The sequence below is a fragment of the Oryx dammah genome, unplaced genomic scaffold, assembly GCF_014754425.2.
Source record: "Oryx dammah isolate SB20612 unplaced genomic scaffold, SCBI_Odam_1.1 HiC_scaffold_9, whole genome shotgun sequence".
NCBI lineage: Eukaryota > Metazoa > Chordata > Mammalia > Artiodactyla > Bovidae > Oryx > Oryx dammah.
In genome coordinates this window covers 24,375,236-24,394,075 of record NW_024070193.1, presented here as the reverse complement: position 1 = coordinate 24,394,075, position 18,840 = coordinate 24,375,236, and the positions used below count along the sequence as shown (strand labels likewise).

The following is an 18,840-nucleotide window of genomic DNA, read 5'->3' as shown; positions in this document are numbered from 1 at the left end:
ACTGAACTGAACTGAACTGAACACTGAATAAGAATGGGAAAAAAAAATGCTTTGGATACATATATATTTGTACATGTGTGTGTGTATTTTTGTTTCCTTGGCCTTATTCGTTCTGGAGCCATCTGAAGTATCTGGGTCTTTGTCACTTCACATCACATTTGCTTAGGTTAGCTGCATTTGGAATCTTTTTGCCTAGGGCTTATACTTTGAATCCTGACTCCATGCCTACTGATCAAAATAGTTGACAGATGTTGGTAGAGTCCTTCTTTTAACTTGATCTTTGAGGGCCAGGGTGCTTATGGTTCCATGAACTGTAGAAAGTTACACACAGTTTTTGGCACTACGTGTTACAGAGAACACCACATCTCCACTTTCAGCTCCATTTAAAAATAATTCTGTAACTGACTTCTTGTTGAATTAAAGAAGTGTTCTTTGTCACGTGATTCTTTGGACATTTGCGAGAGTCGGTGTTTATAGTCCTGGGACTTGAAAGCTGGCTATGCGAAGCCTCCTTAGCGCTGACTAGCTTTTTTGTTAGGTCAGCTGGTACTTAACTGCTCAGAAACTTACTTTCCTTATCCACAAAATAACAATAAAAATAGGACCTTCATCTTGGCATTTACTGAAGATTTTTAAGATAAATCACATATAAAACTGGTTTTATAATACTTGGTACAGAGAAGCAGTCAATATGTGGAAACCATTCATTTTTGTTTTTTGTTGTATCTTCCTAACTGCTTTTTGACACAAAATGCTCAACCACCTGCTTTGCTCAGGTCCAATCAAGGGAACTTGGCCTGATTGGCATTTTGCTTGTGGGACAACATGTTTCCTAACTGAGTGCAATATGCCTTCTGCTTCAGCCACATCAACAGGAAGACACAGTATGAGAACCCAGTCCTAGAAGCCAAACGGAAGAAGCAGCTGGAGCAGCAGCAGCAGCAACAGCAGCAGCAGCAGCAGCAGCCAGAAGGTTGGCTTTCCCTCTATCTGTGGGCCAGGAGCTCCAGGCAAAGCCTGGGCACTGACACCCCCGTGTGGTCAGAAGTGGCCGCGATGATCATGTCCTGTGTGGTGCTAGGAACTCAATGTCCTGGAAGTGTGGGGAGTGATGCAGAACCTCTGCTAGAGTCCACACCCCAAACCCAGACAGCTAAAGTGGGGGGCCCCGTTTAAAAGCACCCAATCTCCACTCTGATTTAAAAAGGGGCTGTTAGATTGGAGAACATTTCTGATGGTGACAGAATTCCCTTGCCCCTAGGAGCTTTTGCACAGCACCTGGTATCTAAATCCAGACCACTTTAAGATGTGCAGGGTATGGAACTAACTTTTAATTGTAGGCATGTAGGCATCAGAAAAAGCTGGTAATTTTCAGTGCTTTTAAAAAATTAAAAGTTACTTTGTGCTCTTCACAAAAACATGAACAGTTCAGAAGTGGAGAACATTTACGTCTCCCCTGCTGGTTCCCATTCTATTCTCAGCAGTAAGCAATGTGCAGAAATTTTCTAGGGATGTACAAATATGCAGATTTTAACAAACACCAGGTCATAATTTATGTATATGAATACATTCTGTATTTACATACATATTAGTTTTCTGGCCTATTTTTCTCAGTTAAATATATTTCTTGCACATTTTCAAGGCTGCTTAATATATATTTACCTTGGGATTTTTAATGACTGCATAATATTCTTTTTATGAATCTCTTTACTTCATTTAGCCCTCTGTTTATGAGCAGATGCTTAGATTTTTCTTCATTTTTCATCGCAGTCTTTAAAAATATTAGGTTTACTGTTCCTTTTATATGAATATAAAATTCAGTACTTCTCTTATTATCATAGTGAACTTCATAAATATAGACCATAGCATGGAAGTTGGCAAACTTTTTTTGTAAATGACCAGATAATAAACACTTTAGGCTTTGCTATTCATACAGCATCTCTTACAGCTACTCATTTCTGCCCTTATGGTATGAAATATGTTATAAACTGTAAACAAATATATGTGGCTGAAACACTGAACACTGAAATTTGAGTGTCATATAATTTATGTGTCAACAAAATATTCTTCTTAATCATATAGAAATGTGTGAAAACCATTCTTGACTTGCAAGCTTTATAAAAATAGGCATGGGGTCCAATTTGGCCTGTAAGCCATAGTTTGCCAACCACGGCCATAGACTGTATTTTAGAGAGTGTGTTTGTATGTATCTGTGTGTGTGTGTGCGTGCACACATTCAGCTACTGAAAAGTTCTCCTTTCTACCTTAATCTCTTTTCTATTTAAAAATTTAAAAAAATATTTTTATGAATTTGGGGAGTGAGAATGTACAATTGAAAAATGAGTGTAAAATTGACTCTGTGTACACAGTTGACTGTGTTAGCTTAGCTGGAAAGGTGAGTTTGGGATGAATCTTAAGATTCATTCGCAGTGAGTTATTTCTTGGTCTTCAAAGTGAACGCGACTACACTTAGTTCATACACTTAGACTAGTTAGGACTCAGGGGTTTTCATAATGGGTCCCCCTCGGGTTTTAGAGATGATAGGGGACAGCACCTTACCAAACTCCTGAAACCTACCTTTACTGCCCCAGCCAAGCAGACTTCAGCTGTCCAGCCAAGTCTCAGATGAATTATAGAAGTTTCTGCCTTATTGGGCCTGCTTTAGTTTACTGTGTATCTTTTCTGATATATTTTTTACTTGATCTCACTTTGAACTCTGCAGCCAGAGAGAACTGGAGATTTTATTGGTTGTATTTTAATTTCTGTCCTCAGAGGTCTTAGGAGAAAGAGACATAAACACACACGCAGAGGGAGGCACCTTAACAGAGTAGCTGTGCTAAGTAGTGTCCTACTCTGTGCAGCCATATGGGCTGTAGCCTGCCAGGCTGCTCTGTCCATGGGATTCTCCACACAAGAATACTGGAGCAGGTTGCCAGTGCCCTCCTCTAGGGGATCTTCCTGATCCAGGGATTGAACCCAATCTCTTATGTCTCTGCACTGGCAGGAGGGTTCTGTACCACTAGCACCACCTGGGAAGCTCTACGTAGAATAGGATCAGATACCAATTTCTTTTCAAGTGGAGCTCTCTGGTTCTGGTTTTATTGGCTTGGGTAGTTTTATGATGAAGACGGTGGTGAATCCTAAGTAAGGTGACCAGTGATGGGAAGGAAAACAGTAACCTGTTTCTTGTTTTCACTGTAGAATGGACAGAAGACCATCCATCGCTTGTGCCTCCTGCTATTCCAAACCACCCCCCAAGTAATCCGGAGCCAGCCAGAGAAGCTCCGCTTCAGGGTAACGTGTTTTTATAATCGCATCCTACTTCGGCTCAAAAGTTCGATTTTTTTAAAGAAACTTTAAAAAATGAAATCTGATAATTCCCAGATCTTTCCAAAAGATTGTTCCAAAGATAGTTCTTTGTTGTGGGGCTGACCTGTATATATGGTAGGGACTGAGCAGTGTTCCCAGCCTCTACCCCCTCAGTGCCAGGAGAAACCCTCTCCCAGTGTGACAAACAAAACTGTCTCCAGATATTGCCAAATGCTGCTGGGAGTGGGGCGGAGGGTGGTGTACAAAATCATGTTGAGTTGTGAACCCTAAATTTAGAGAACACACACATTTAATGCTGTGTTAGATAAGATACATTGAAAATTCAGCACTGCCTGTTTTAACATTCTAGTCAATGTATTTGCTTTTGACTAAGATTTTCTTGTAAATGTAAAATGGTTTGATATTACTGTGTTATACACTCTAACCTCTGTTCTTGTTGCAGTTTGGGCATTTATGCATGTTTTACAACGTTTCATTGGTTCTCACTTATTTACATTCACAAATAGTATGCATCCCTACTGAGATTCATTACAGAAAATTGGAAACTCAGAATCTTGCTACTTTCAGGCCTCATTACTTTTTAAAGGATAGAAAAGATTTGGGGATTTTTTTCTTTAGCTTTTTTCTTTTAAATAAAAAAATAGGATAAACATCATACTTAATAGTGTTGGGGAGTATGTTACAGAACCAATACAAAGCTGTAAAATTTGTCTTCTCTTCTCTCTACATTTTTAAAGATATAAATGTGTTAGATATTAAAAGATAGGTAAGAGATCCCTTTTCCCTAATTTTCATTCCTCCACTTTTATTTTTATAAGAAAAATTATTTCCCTTTTAGCTGATATTATGAGATTAGTATTAATATCAACTTGTATAAAATAGTTTGATACCATTTAATGGTGATAATGTTTTTAATAGAGACAAAACATAGAAGATAATGATATATAAATTAATATCAACAGGATTGTGGGCTCCTCTGTATTTTTAAAGTATAAAATTCCTTCTTCAACTTCATGTTGTCTTACTTCTTTCTCTTATGGTAAGTTAACTCCACTAACTTTTCAGTTCCTTGAACCTCTTGTTAATTCCTTGAGTCCTCCAGACTATGGACACATCAGGGTCTTTGCATATGCTTGTTCTCTGTTTGCAGCTGTCTTTTCCTCCCACTCTTTGCTCTGCCAGCTTCTGCTCATCTAAGGTTTTTGTTGTATTCCTCTTCAGACTTTAAATCGCATGGAGGTATGAGACTGCATTTTGTTTTGTTTTGTTTTTCCACAGTAGGATATCCTGAACTAGATCTCATCCTCTCTGCTAAATTTATTATTGTGTGAAATAACGTATGTACATCCGTGATAAACAGCCTGGCTTCCTTAAAGGATTGTCTTAGAGATTAAATAAATTAGAGCTTTAAAGTTTCAGATTCTGAGTGTCAAATGCTTCGTGCACCAACTGAGTTAAGAGTCCAGACAGTATTGATCTGTATGAGGAACTTTATTTCAGATTTTTCTCTTTCTTTCCCCCACCCTTTTCTTCTTTAATCTTCTTGGGTCCCCTAGTGGTTGAGGTTTGGGAAGGCTCACTGAACTCCCTGTGGGAAATAGTCTGTTCTTAAAACTTTCTACTCTATAGTCTCTATATTGATTGTTGTCTTACAAGCATAATCGTAATCTTCAAAATATAACCAGTACCATGGAAGACAGTTTAAATCCATACTCTTTGACTCCAAGCTACAGTTGTAAGAAACATTAAGTTGGGCTTTATCACCATTGGTTACAACTCTGAGTTCCCTGTGTACCTGTTAAGTATCCTGGTCTATGTTCCTGACAGTACTCTCAGGAAGAAGCTGTGTAGCTAATAGGGTTAGATTGTTTGGTATTAATTTTGCTGAGTTCATTGCTCAACTGAACTTTCCTCTGATCAAGAGAGTATGCTTCTCAACTCAGAAAATGTTAACTTTAAAGAGATTTGCTCTTGGGAAATCTCTCCAGCTTCCAGCTTTATGCTCAGAGATTTTGCAGCTACCCCTTCACCCTACCCATTTCACCACCACCATCAACAAAATAATAACCTACTTTGATTGAGCTCTTTTTATGCATCAGGCACCTCCTTGAGCACTTCAGCTATGTTATCTGTCACCGTTCCTTCTTACAACTATCATGTAAATAGTGAGGTTAGTACTCTCATTATCTCCACTTATACATCTGACACTCAAGGCAGAGAGAGCTTTAGTAATTTACACACAGCCAGGAAGTAGTAGAGCACAGAGTTGAACCCTGGGTGTCATTAGAAACAGTTTAACTTCTGACTTAAACCTTTTTGTTGTGTTTTTTGTGTGTGTGTGGGATACCTCATCATCTTAATGTATGCCATTCAGTTTGGATGCTACTGGGTACGTTACCTTTTAAATTCAAGTTAATTACAGTTTTAAAAAATAAAAAAGTTAGTTTCTTGTTTCCACTGGCCACGTTTCAAGGAGTCACGAAAGCCTTGTTTTTGGCTAGCGGCTGCTGTATTGGACAGTGTAGATAGCGAGCATTTCTGGTGTCACAGGAAGTACTCTGGGGCAACACTGTTTTATGGTGTTCAGATACTAGTTCCAAGAATAGTGCCAACTTGGCAGAGAAGCAAGCAGCTACAGGTTGTTCATGGGTAGATGTTTTTGGGTCGAGATGCAGAAGTTCCAGATTCAGTGAATCCAGGGCAGGCCCTAGAAATGAGTACATTTTTAAAAAGCTACCCAGGTGATCCTTCCACATCACCAGATCTTACAACTACTGACTAGTCAGCAGATTAGCCTGTCTTAGAAAATTACATGTGCCACAAGGCTGCAGCAGAGAGCTCCTCATTCTACTGCTTGTATATAGAAAAGCACTTCTCCAAAGCTACAGTAACTGATGACCTACCTGTACATAAAACGTAATAAAATGTGCATAAATGTGGAACCCTCTGATCTTCTCTCCCTAGTTAAATGTTGAAACAGGAAGTCAGTGTGTAATTTCGAAGTCCTCTTCATGTCTCTTTTAAGCTGAAAGCATTCTCAACTCAAAATATGCTAATGGCTTTTTAAAACGTTCATTTAGATAAACTGCCAGACACATTTTTACATTTTCTAACTTTGCTATAATCCGGGTGAAAAACTTGCACACCCAGCCACCTCTTGCAGCCTTCTCAAAGACACGTTAAATTTCATTTCTTTGTGCTCTTATTCATTCGTTCATTCAACACACATTTTGGGAGCACACACGATGAAACAGGCCATGTTTGATTTACACTCTGGACATGCAATCAGGAATCCTTGTGGAGTTTGTTCTAGTGTTGTATGTGTGAGCAAGTGCAGTGCCCCTCCTGCAGTGGGGTACGGGGGAGAGGGAGATAAAACCCCCATCAGTGAGTAAGCTGTATCCTGTGCAGGATGGTGATAAATGCTGAGATCAAAAGTAAAGCAGGTAAGGGGGATTGTGAATGCTGGAAGAGATATTGCAGTATTCAATAAGGGGACAGAGAGTGTCTCACTGAAAAGTTGATGGGTATTGATGTCTTTGCCTAAGTGAAATATGTGTTTGCCTTAAAGCTTTCCCTAATAGCCTCTGCTTCAAGAATAGCTGCTATTCACATACCCCATAAAAGGAAATTTGGGAGTTATCTGAACAGTTCTCAATTTTCCATCTAGTAATTGTCATAGCAACTCTTTCAGTACAATCCCTGACTGCGCTTGACGTCCCTTCCCTGGTGCTTTGGCAGATGACTTCTCATGGTGAATCCAGCTCGGTCTTGCCTTTCTTTAGCCATGGTGACAGGACTATAGTTTGTTGTGCTTCCAGCCAGCCTTGGGACTACAGTAGAGGGGAGGAGGTTAGTGAGCAGACCTGTGACTCCAGGCAATTTAAAGAAGACTTCTTAAGAGCCAGAGACTTTTGAAATGTGCAATTAAAAATTGTATGTGTTCCCAGAGACCTTTTTAAAAAGACCTTTTAGATGTAGTTAACCAAAAATAACTTTGCTTCCTGCGTGCCAGCCTCCTAGTGCAGGGGTATTTGGAGACATGGAGATTTTTTTTCTCCTTTTTTTTTGGATAACATTTTTGGTAGAAAAGTAATAAGGCATATGGGGAAGCTGTGTCAAGGGCAGGAGATAGGAAGCATAATAGGAGAGCTGAAAGAGTCTGCACCGAGAATGATGTTCACTACTTTGGGATAATAGGGGAAGTTCAGTTGAGCTTCTCAATTACAGAGAAATGCCCAAACTCAAAATAAAATATTGGATTTGTGTGCAGAATGTTATTTGTGAATGTTATCAAGAGAATTCACTAAATGTTTGGAAGCTATTTAGCTGTATATCTGTTAATTTATTTTTAATGAGACAACTGATTTTGGACATACCTAGGCTATTTCACCAGAGAAGGCAATGGCACCCCACTCCAGTACTCTTGCCTGGAAAATCCCATGGACAGAGGAGCCTGGAAGGCTGCAGTCCATGGGGTTGCTGAGGGTCGGACACAACTGAGCGACTTCACTTTACTTTTCACTTTCATGCACTGGAGAAGGAAATGGCAACCCACTCCAGTGTTCTTGCCTGGAGAATCCCAGGGATGGGGGAGCCTGGTGGGCTGCTGTCTATGGGGTCGCACAGAGTCGGACACGACTGAAGCGACTTAGTAGCAGCAGCAGCAGCAGGCTATTTCACTAATTGTTAAATGATACAAATGGACAGAAAAAACTGGTTGAATTTAGAATTCAATTCAAAGTAGTGACTCCTTTTAATTTTTAAAATAGCGATTCTCTGTTTATTTATTTATTTTTGGTTGTGCTGGATCTTCATTGATGTGCATGGGCTTTCTCCAGTTGCTTCGAGCGGGGGCCTACTCTCTGGTTGCCATTTGTGGGCTTCCTGTTGTGGTGGTGTCTCTTGTCTGGAGCACGGGCTCTAGGTTGTTCGGGCTTCAGTGATTGTGTTGCAGGGTCTCTGTAGTTGTGGTGCACAGGCTTAGTTGTGCTGGGGCATGTACAGTCTTCCCAGACAACTGGGAATGCGGGTTGAACCCACGTCCCCTGCATTGGAAGGTGAAGTCTTAGAGAGAGTGTGTATTAGTTTCTCAGTTGTTTCTGACTCTTTGTGACCCCATGAACTGTAGTCCACCAAGCTCCTCTTCCATGGAATTCTCTATGACAAGAATACTGGAGTGGGTTGTCATTTTCTTCTCGAGGGGATCTTCCCGACCCAGGGATTGAACCCGGGTCTCCTGCATTGCAGGCAGACTCTTTACCGACTGAGCCACAGGGAAGGCCTCCTAACCACTGGACAAACAGGGAAGTCCCATGATTCTCCATTTTTTATTTATATGAGTTATTCTTTGTGACCACACTATGTCTCCTGGTATCATCTGTTTATTTTCAGAATGAGTTTTCTCTTTGAAAAGTTTCTGTGTAATTGACTCTACAAATGGGAGCCAAACTCAAGACAACATGCTGGAAGCCGTAGTAGAAAATATAATCTGTAACAAAACAAAAGACACCAAGCAAAGACCCACGCCATTTTTTTTTGAAGGGCCTCATAGCAGCTCAGTTGCTGTCAAATTACATGAAACAAGACCAAGGGTCTGTGTCAGAGAGTGGACACCAGTGTCATCCTTCTGTTACATTTTCTTTTGATCTTCGTGCTGACACACAGTGAACCCTAGCCCCCTCCTTACACAGAAGGGTCTGGGAATTCCCTTATAACTGGAATCAAGAAGGACTTTCTTGAAACCCCTCTGTGCCCCCATGCCCCAGCACAGGAGTTTGGAGAGAGATGTCTAACTTGTATCATTTCTTATTTATTTACTTCATCTTTTCACTCATGGTGACCCTCCTTCCACATCTTATTTTGATGCAGGCAAACCCTTTTTTACACGAAACCCTTCAGAGTTGAAAGGCAAATTCATTCACACAAAGCTGCGGAAAAGCAGTCGTGGCTTTGGCTTCACAGTTGTTGGAGGGGATGAACCTGACGAGTTTCTGCAAATCAAGAGCTTGGTCCTAGATGGTCCTGCCGCCCTGGATGGCAAGATGGAGACAGGTATGAGACACTACGTGGTCCTGTGTGGTCAGGACCAGACAGCACCATGATGTCCTGAGCTTGTCATTGTCCTTTAAAACCTTGGCGAATGAGGAAGCTTCCTGTACTATGTAAATGTGTTCCCTGGTATAGATGAAAAACTTTGAAGCTGCTTTAACATTTTCCCTTTTGGGGAACTGTTAGGGTGCTGTCGAGTATAGTAAACGAGTAATTTACTAAAAATGCAGATCCATTTGAATGAATGAATTCTCAACTTCGTATTCTGCAGTGATGTTTTTTTGTTTGTTTGTTTGTTTGTTTGTTTTACAAAAAAGCTCAAATGTTCTTTCAATGATCATTATATTCCCATTAGCATGGAAGACAGTAAGTGCTACAAGAATGCCTTATTAGCATAAACAAAGTAATAACAGCTGTCTTTTTGTGCCTTGCAGTATCACCCCCTAATCCAATTTCAGTTCAACTTCTTATTGGTAGGATTTTATAGTATAAAATTGATAGAACTTTCCTGGGCAGTCTTTTTAATCCCCAACTTTTTTGCAGGAGATGTAATTGTGAGCGTGAATGACACCTGTGTTTTGGGACACACGCACGCACAAGTTGTGAAAATCTTCCAGTCCATTCCCATTGGTGCCAGCGTGGACCTTGAACTCTGCCGAGGTTATCCATTGCCTTTTGACCCAGATGACCCCAATACAAGTTTAGTGACCTCGGTGGCCATTTTGGACAAAGAACCAATTATTGTGAATGGGCAAGAGACCTATGACTCGCCAGCTAGTCACAGTAGTAAAACAGGCAAAGTCAGCAGTATGAAGGATGCCAGGCCAAGCAGCCCTGCGGATGTGGCTTCAAATGGTTCCCATGGTTACCCCAATGACACTGTCTCTTTGGCTTCCTCCATAGCCACTCAGCCGGAACTCATAACTGTTCATATAGTCAAAGGGCCGATGGGTTTTGGTTTTACTATCGCGGACAGTCCTGGGGGTGGCGGCCAAAGAGTGAAACAGATTGTTGACAGTCCAAGGTGCCGAGGCCTGAAAGAAGGGGATCTTATAGTGGAAGTTAATAAGAAGAATGTGCAGGCCCTAACTCACAACCAAGTCGTGGACATGCTCATCGAATGTCCAAAGGGAAGTGAGGTCACATTATTGGTGCAACGAGGAGGTATGTGGATTTATTTTGATTCATTTTTTTAAAACCTTGCATCCATTGTTATATATACTGGTTATGCGATGGGTCTTTGGGTCTTTCTAAATGTCTCCTCCTTTAAGATCATTTTTATTTAAATACTGGGAAATGCATTCAAAATGCCTTCTGATTTCTCCAAATGCTAGCCTCTTTAGACTAAAGGTTATGTTTATACATTATGTGTTTATACAAAGGGCATGCACATAGGGTAACACTGTTGCTGAGAGTGGGATCCAGCTGCTCCAGACTGAAAAGCCAATAAAAATGCAAGGCTGGTGGAAAGGAAAATTCACTTTGTTTTGGAGGCGAGGGAGAGTGGACTCGTGTCCAGAGGCCAATCCCCACCCGGCCCTCCCCCACTGACATTCAGTGGGCCAGAACTTTTATAGGCAGAAGGAGGAGTTGTATAGGCAGAGAGAAGAGGCTACATGTGGAAACAGCATAGTCGTCTTAAAGTTGGTCATGCAGTGGTCTGATCAGTGTCATTTTGATTGTTGCAAAGGCAGGTAGTTTTCAGTTCCAGGATCAGTTTATTCTCATTTCTTTGAGGCCAGTTCTCAGAATTGTGGCAGTTTATGTCATGGCTACATTCTGATCATCAGGTAGGTAGCTTATTCCACCTGATGGGTGTTTCAGTGTCTATAAAGCAGCTCAAAGGATATGGCTGCAAATGCTATCTGTAGCCACTGAGGAGGACCTCAAGGTTCCTGACTTTGCTTAGTGACTAAACTAATACTTTTTGGTTCTGTTTGATTGTTTTCATTTGCTTCTGCATTTTCTCACTTCTCCGATTAAACTTAATCTTTGACTAAAGTTTTTCTATGGACAAAAGACAGGCGGAAGACCTGGAGGGAAAGAACCATGGTGTCCTGCTCTGTTTCAATTTCCTTTAAATGTAAATCAAACTGTGCCTTTTAAAATCCATTAAGATTTGAAAACCTTTATCCTGTAAGTCTCCTGAACCTGGTCTGCACAGCATGCATGTGAAATGTAGCTCTTGGCCGCTCTTCCAGCCTCATTTCACACTCCTCTCCCTTCCTCAGTGTGCTTGGCCACCTGGCTTCTCTGTGATCCCTTCAGTTTTCTAAGCCCTTCTGTCTCAGGGCCTTTGCACTTTCTGTTTCCATTGCTTGGAAAACTTTTCCCCAACTCTTCACTTGGCTGGCTCAGTCTCATTCAAGTCTCTTCCTGAGAGAGGGATTCTCTGATTATTTCTCTAACGTACCGCCAACAATCCTGTGTAATCCCTGTTACATCACTCCATTTCTTATTAGCTTTTATCACAGTCGCTGTTATCTCAAGCCATTGTTTTGTACATTTTCTTATTTTTGTTTGTTGTTCTCCCTTTTCCATTAGAATTTAATGAATTTAATATCCTTAAAGCCAGGGCCCACGTCTGCATGTTGACAGTTGTGTCCCTAGCATTTAACGTAGTGCCTGACTCCTCCTAGGTGTTCATGCATAAACAGATAATGAATGAAAGGACATGTGATTATTATTTCCCTTGGTGGGAGCAACAGTTCCATGAATCATATTAAAAACATTTCAGCATACCCACATTTTGATGAAGTGGTTAAGAATCTCAGAGAAGTGAGGTATTCTAAATAAATCTTGAGACAGTTGGCTTTCTTCTTTTTCCCCTGTCAGCACCCCCAGCCCACCAGAACTTCCAGGACCTCACACTGAGAAATATTTCCTGGGTCAGTGTTTGTGGCTAATCCTGATTGATTACCTCCCACACTGGGCAGGAGATTGGTAGTTCCCCTGACTCTTGCCAACATGAGGTGTTTATGCACGGAGTATTCTGACCCTCTGAAAAAAGATCAGGACCAGACTTCTACTTTCTCTCTGTTTCATGGAGGTGGAAAAGCTTGTGTATGTTGCAATAGCGATGATCTTGGGCTCTCATGAAACTATGTGTTCTGTGATCAAAATGATTGGGGTTGTTGGAGGGCTTGGGGTTGTTGGAAGGGAATCCAGAATTCAGAACTGTGTGTGACTCACAGTGCTCAATTCATCATTCTTAAACAGGTATAAAAGCCATTTGCACATTTTTTTCAAAGAGTTATTTCTACCAATAATATTTTGAAGTGTCTTCTTGTACCCAGATCACTTGATTTCATAGACGTGTTTTAAACAGTGACCAAGATGTTACAGGAATTGACCTGAGGTTAAGAATGAGGAGGAGGGGGAGAGGGTGGAAGATGGTGGTACCGGGCACTCACAAGCAGGAGGGAAGTTTACAAAGTGCTTTTCAAACCTACACGCACCTCTCAGGCCTTGCTTCCCATGTCCCTGAAAGGTAGGCAGGCACCAACCAAGAGCAGGATTGAGACGTTCACCCGGATTCTTCGGTTTCCAGTCCAGTATTCTGCTTTACTTAACTCTGAATACCGATGATTTTTGCATATTTGCTGGTTTTAGTGGCCAGCAAGTTGGAAACTTGTGGATAGTTTTTGGTACATCAGGGCATCTCTGATTCAGCCACTGCTCATTTGACATTACAAATCACACTGTTCTCCTTCTTCATTTATTTGCCCCTCCATTTCTTTTGTCATTCTGTTCAGTTTTTCTTTTCCATTCAATTTAATTTCAAAGGGATGAAAAACAAAGTATCATTGTAATCTACTAAACCACGATGGTTAATGGAACCATTTTGTAATGAATCTGCCCAAGATAGCAAACAGCTCATTATAACACCCATGGTGGATTCATGTCAATGTATGGCAAAACCAATACAGAATTGTAAAGTAAAATAAAAAATAAATAAATTTTAAAAAATAAATAAATAAAAACATATCCCTAGCTGATTCACTTTGTTGTACAGCAGAAACTAAAACAACCTTGTAAAGCAATTATACTCCAATAATAAAATTAAATTTAAAAAATATTTTGAAGAGTGTGCAGGGAAACATGTTAAAGAATCTTTAACCACAGTGAAATCCAATGGAAATGATCAGACTATTCATCAATAAAGTATGGGTTAAAAATAAAATACCCTTGATTTCAAATATGTTTATTTTCTCTCTTAATTCCTCAGACTGTCCTTCAGTTAGTGCCATTGCATTTTATAACATTAAATTAATAAGAGAAGCTCCAGAATACATTACCACATTAGTCAACATCTGCATATTTTATTCCAGAACCTGAGTCATTTAAAATCACTGTAACATCAGCAGTCTTTAAAATATGCTGTATGCTTTGTGTTTGATTTATGTGTCGGATAGAAAGTTTGTACATCTTCCCGTGGCAAGCCAGCACCAGCTACTGTTAATCTTTCTAGAAAGCATATAAATATATTTGTTTCTGCCATATATCAGTTATTTGAATCAGAGCTGGCATTTTAATCATTCTTCTTGTATGATGGGAGTGTAAATGAGAAGGTTTGATGATCAATAAGGATAGCAGCTAGGTTAAATGAGAAAGCAAATGGGCACTTCACTGATTCTTTCTAATGAATCTCATTTCTGTCTTAACTGCTGGTAAGCAGATTGATAAACTCATTAAGTCCACACTTTTCTTGATTCTCGGGATTTCATATCTCAAGGATGGCACTTTCTGTGCTTTAAAGTAGTCTTTCTACTTTGGGGCAAAACTTAGCTATATTTGCATTTTGGTTTTCACTCTTAGTCTCCTAAACTCATTTTTTATTTTTGTTCTGGTTGAGATCAGGTGCATTTTGTTTTTCTTTCCATCTCCCTCCTGCCAACCTGAAAATAAGCAGAGGTTGAAATATTATTTATACATTTCTGGAGACAGATTTCTGGGTCAGGCTTGGGCTTGCTGGGGGTGTCCATCCATAGCCTTGTCAGTTGGGATCGTTACTGATTTGTTTACAGGTGTCTTCTCCCTAGACAAGTCCGTCACTGTGGCCAGCAGTCAAGTTCTATAAAGGGCAGCCCCTTCTTCCTTTGGCTGGCTTCCCACCTTCCCATGGCCAGTCCATTCCTCCTTCTCCCTCTGCTGTCCAGTCAGGAGAATGCCTTTTATTTTTCTTAATTTTTCACAGAGCATTTGCATTCAGAAGACCCATCACCTGACGCCAGTGTGAGTCTAGAGTCTTTTTTAGGTGTTTGGAAAATGATGCTCCAAGGTTATTACTGTTGTTTTGAATAATTTTTTTTAATTTACAAAAGATGAAGAATTTGTTTCCTAAAGGTTTATATTTTCAAAAAGGAATTATGCTATATGTAGCATAACTACCTGTGCCCCCTGTGTATTTGGCTAATTTATACCCAGTAGGAAGTACGATGCTTTTGAAGATACCATTGGGAGTAGAGTCTGAATACTGTGTTCAAGAAACAACTTGGAATATTTTTTGAAAGAGAAGAATGTGTGTTTTACTTTGACAGAAGATGTGTATTGAAAAAGCTAAACTGAGGACTTCCCCGGTGGGCCAGTGAGTTCCCAATGAAGAGGCCTGAGTTCATTCCCTGGTCAGGGAACTAGATCCGACATGCCACAACTAAGATTCAGCGTAGTCAAACTGAAAACAAAGAAAGTACATATCATTTTGTTTTTGTTGTTGTTCGGTCACTAGGTCATGTCTGACTCTTTGCAACCCCACGGACTACAGCATGCCAGGCCTCTCTGTCCTATACCATCTGCTGGAGTTTGCTCAAACTCCTGGCCATTGAGTTCGTGATGCCATCCAACCATCTCATCCACTGTCGCCCTCTTCTCCTCCTGCCCTCATTCCTTCCGAGCATCAGGACCTTTTCAGAGAGTCAGCTCTTTGCATCAAGTGGCCAAAGTATTGGAACTTCAGCTTTGGCATCAGTGCTTCCTATGAATATTCAGAGTTAATATCCTTTAAAATTGACTGGTTTGATCTCCTTGCAATCCAAGGGACTCTCAGGAGTCTTCTCTAGCACCACAGTTCGAAAACATCAGTTCTTTGGTGCTCAGCCTTCTTTATGGTCCAATTCTCACATCTGTCCATGACTACTGAAAAAACCATAGCTTTGACTATAACAGACCTTTGCTGACAAAGTGATATCTTTGATTTTTCTTGCACCAAGTTTGCTACAGCTTCTCTTCCAAGGATTAAGCGTGTTTTAATCATCTTGTTTTAAGTGATATTTAAAAGAAAAAGCTAAACTGAGGGTTCCAGGAGTCTGCCTCTAGTTCAGCCTCTGCCTGTAACTCCTCTATAACTCTGACTGGGTTACAACTCCTGCGCTGAGACTCATTTCTTTATCTTAAAAAAAAAAGAAAAGGATATTTTGAACTAAATCATGTTTAGGATGACTGCTCTAATTTTATGCCAATACTTCCATTGGTATGTAGAGGAAAGAAAGATTCGAGAGTCAGGTGATGCAAGTTTAAATTCCCTCTCCTGCCTTTATCCCCTTTGTGACTTTAGGCAAGCCATCTGAAAAAAGTAGCACTTGTGCCAGTTCCTGACCTAGAAGCAGTCACGTGATGAGTAGTATATTACTGATCTTATCTGGTATCAGAAGCCCCTGAGTGTGGTAGCTTATTTTTTCTCTTTTTAAAAAGAGTTTTTATCCTTTATCTGCAGAATCTTAATCTGAGTACACGATGTGCAGGCACCTGTATTTTTTTTAGAAGCTCTACCAGCAATTCTGATATAAAATCAGAATTGGAATCAGTTTTAGGCTCTTGCCCTCCTGATTCCTTCTCATTTTGATTCTGTGACATATAAATGGGAGTTAAATAAGTTTATAAAGTTGAACAGTTGTTTTCATTTCTAAGTAATATTCTTCTTCTAAAGTCTACTTTCTAAGCAATAGATTTCTCCATCTTCGCTAAGGTCCATTGCAGCTCCCAAATTTGATATTTTTCTACTTTAGAGGAGGTTAGAAAGGAGGACTTGGTCTCAGAGATGCTTCTTTTGAGCTCATCCCCCGAGTGGCTTTAGCTGATCAAAACGGAATTAGAAGTGATGCTTTGTTTACTGAGTGCTCTTGTCAGGACACTGAGTAATTTTAGGATCTGAATATAAAGTAATGAAATGCTAGGATTCCTGGAGGGCAAGACTCAATCCAACTTGTACTTTTGTATCTCTGGACATCATGGGGAACCTGGTATGTGGGAAGGTCTCAGTTAAATACCAACTGGATAAATTTAACTTCCTCTGCAAGTCACATTAGAAGATTAATTACGTAGCTTCACAGTCACTCTTCACAACTTCTGAAACATAAGAGAGAGATGTTAAAAGACAACAAATCAGATATAAAAAATGGTGGTAGTGATAGTAATGATAGTGTTAAAAATATTATTGGTTATATTGTGTACCAGAATTGTTACTATGGTACAAGCGATACATACACACTTAAATAAAACCTCTTAGCATCCCATTGTTGCGACCACATTGCGACCATGCATTTGCAGTGTGATTCTGAACAGGGCTCTATGGGAAATGAAGGCAGTGATTGGTAGGGGAAAGAAAGGAATTGCTTTTGTTGTAGGTATTGAGACTCCACAGTTAAATTTGCTTAGTATAAAGCAAAAGGGAAATTTCTGGTTTAGTTGGTAAGTATGTATAAGACACTTAAAGCTTTTGTAATAAAAGCAGTAAACGCTTCCACAGTGTGCCAGGCTGAGTTGGTTCTAAACATTTTACATGTCATAATTCAGGAGCCCTCTGAAATAATGAAAACCTGGTTGTTGTTGAGTCACTAAGCAGTGTCTAACTCTTTTGCGACCCCATGGACTGTAGCCCATCCGGCTCCTCTGCCCGTGGGAATTTCCAGGTAAGAATACTGGAGTGGGGTGCCATTTCCTTCTCCAGAGGATCTTCCTGACTCAGGGATTGAACATGCCTCTCCTGCACTGGCAGGCGGATTCTTGACTGCTGAGCCACCAGGGAAGCCTGATTAAAACCTTATCTCCCCTTCAAAGATTTTTTAAATAGGAAATCATTTATATTTTTATTTATTTATCTTTGAGGTCTTTATTGAATTTGTTGCAATATTGCTTCTGTTTATGTTTTGTTGTTTTGGCCCCGAGGCATGTGGAATCTTAGTTCCCTGACCAGGGATCAAACCTGCACCCCAAGAATTGGAAGGCAGAGTCTTAACCACTGGATTAGCAGGGAAGTCTCCACCTCCACTTAAGAGGAGAGGATCCTGAGGCCCAGAGAAGCTCACTGATTTACCCGGAATCACACAGCTGAATTTGAACCCAGCGATTCTACTTCCAGAGACACATCTCTTACCCACTATGTTAAGCAGCCTCCTGGCTTTTAGATAAGAAGCTCCAATACCTAACTGTTGAGCAGTACTGCTTATACATAAAGGAATGAATAAGGTCTGAAGTCCATGGCAAATTAATGCAACTTAATTTTCATACAAATTAATGATGATATTTAGTTGATTACATCGTCTTCGATCCACATAGGGAAAGCAATATCTAATCGCATCATCCAAGCACATGATTAGCGTTAGCTCTTCTTTGTTGTGTGTTTTTCCTCTGTCTGAAACGATGTAGAACCATCATAATTAGAACCGCAGTGAGCTGTGCCCTGCCTCAGAGTTAAACCCGAGTTATCTGGCGCCTCTGTTCTCTTTGCCCTCTGGTCACGGACTGGAGAATGAATTGCAAATTGCACCACTTAAGGTTTGACTGCCAGAATCTCTTCAGTTGAGCTGCAGGGCCTCGGAAAGGAAAATTCAGGTTGCTGGCTGAGTGATGTCCTAATAGAGGCGGAGAGTCCTGTGTATTCACATCAGCACAACCCATCCCCTCCCCTTCTCTGTCCTGTCATCCTCCCACGTCTTCCCCGGCCTCTGCCATCCATCATGTGGCATCTGGCCTTGCCGTGGCCTTGCAACAGGTCTTGACGCTTCCTGTAGTCCATTCTCCAGCCAGAGTGATTTAAAGTCAATTGGATCCAGTCACTGCTAGTGTCAGGATGACGTCCCATCATTCAGAGGAAACTCCAAAGTCCTGTGGCGCAGCCGAGAGCTGCTCTTTTTTCTGTCTGTGTATTTCCTCTTGCAGAGAACCACGGGGCTCTCTCACTCCTGTCCTTCAGGCTTCTGCTCTGACTGCCACATAGCAAACACCCCGCCATCATGCTCTGCTCTTTCCTCCGTGAGAGCAAAGACTGGGTCTCAATCACGATTGGATCCTCACCACCTAAAATCGTGCCTGGCACATTGTAGGTCTTCAGAAAATTCTCTGTATTGAAAGAAAAATAGAAATTAATGCCAGGCCATTTGTTTTCATAAGTGCTCATCATCTTGGACATAACTTCCTGAGATGACCGCTTACCATTAGAGCTGGGAAGATGGGCAGCAGGAG

At 40.7% G+C, this 18,840-nt stretch overlaps 1 protein-coding gene across 16 annotated transcripts in view; it reads left to right on the top strand.

Annotated features, from left to right (window-relative positions):
• MAGI1 (membrane associated guanylate kinase, WW and PDZ domain containing 1) overlaps window positions 1-18,840 on the top strand; it is a 643,929-nt gene that overhangs the window by 555,692 nt on the left and 69,397 nt on the right. For all 16 annotated transcript variants that reach the window (XM_040246600.1, XM_040246596.1, XM_040246595.1 and 13 more), the window contains 4 exons: window positions 864-973; window positions 3,202-3,294; window positions 9,202-9,384; window positions 9,925-10,545. In XM_040246600.1, coding sequence (XP_040102534.1) covers window positions 864-973; window positions 3,202-3,294; window positions 9,202-9,384; window positions 9,925-10,545 — 1,007 coding nt within the window. The remainder of the gene's footprint in view (window positions 1-863; window positions 974-3,201; window positions 3,295-9,201; window positions 9,385-9,924; window positions 10,546-18,840) is intronic.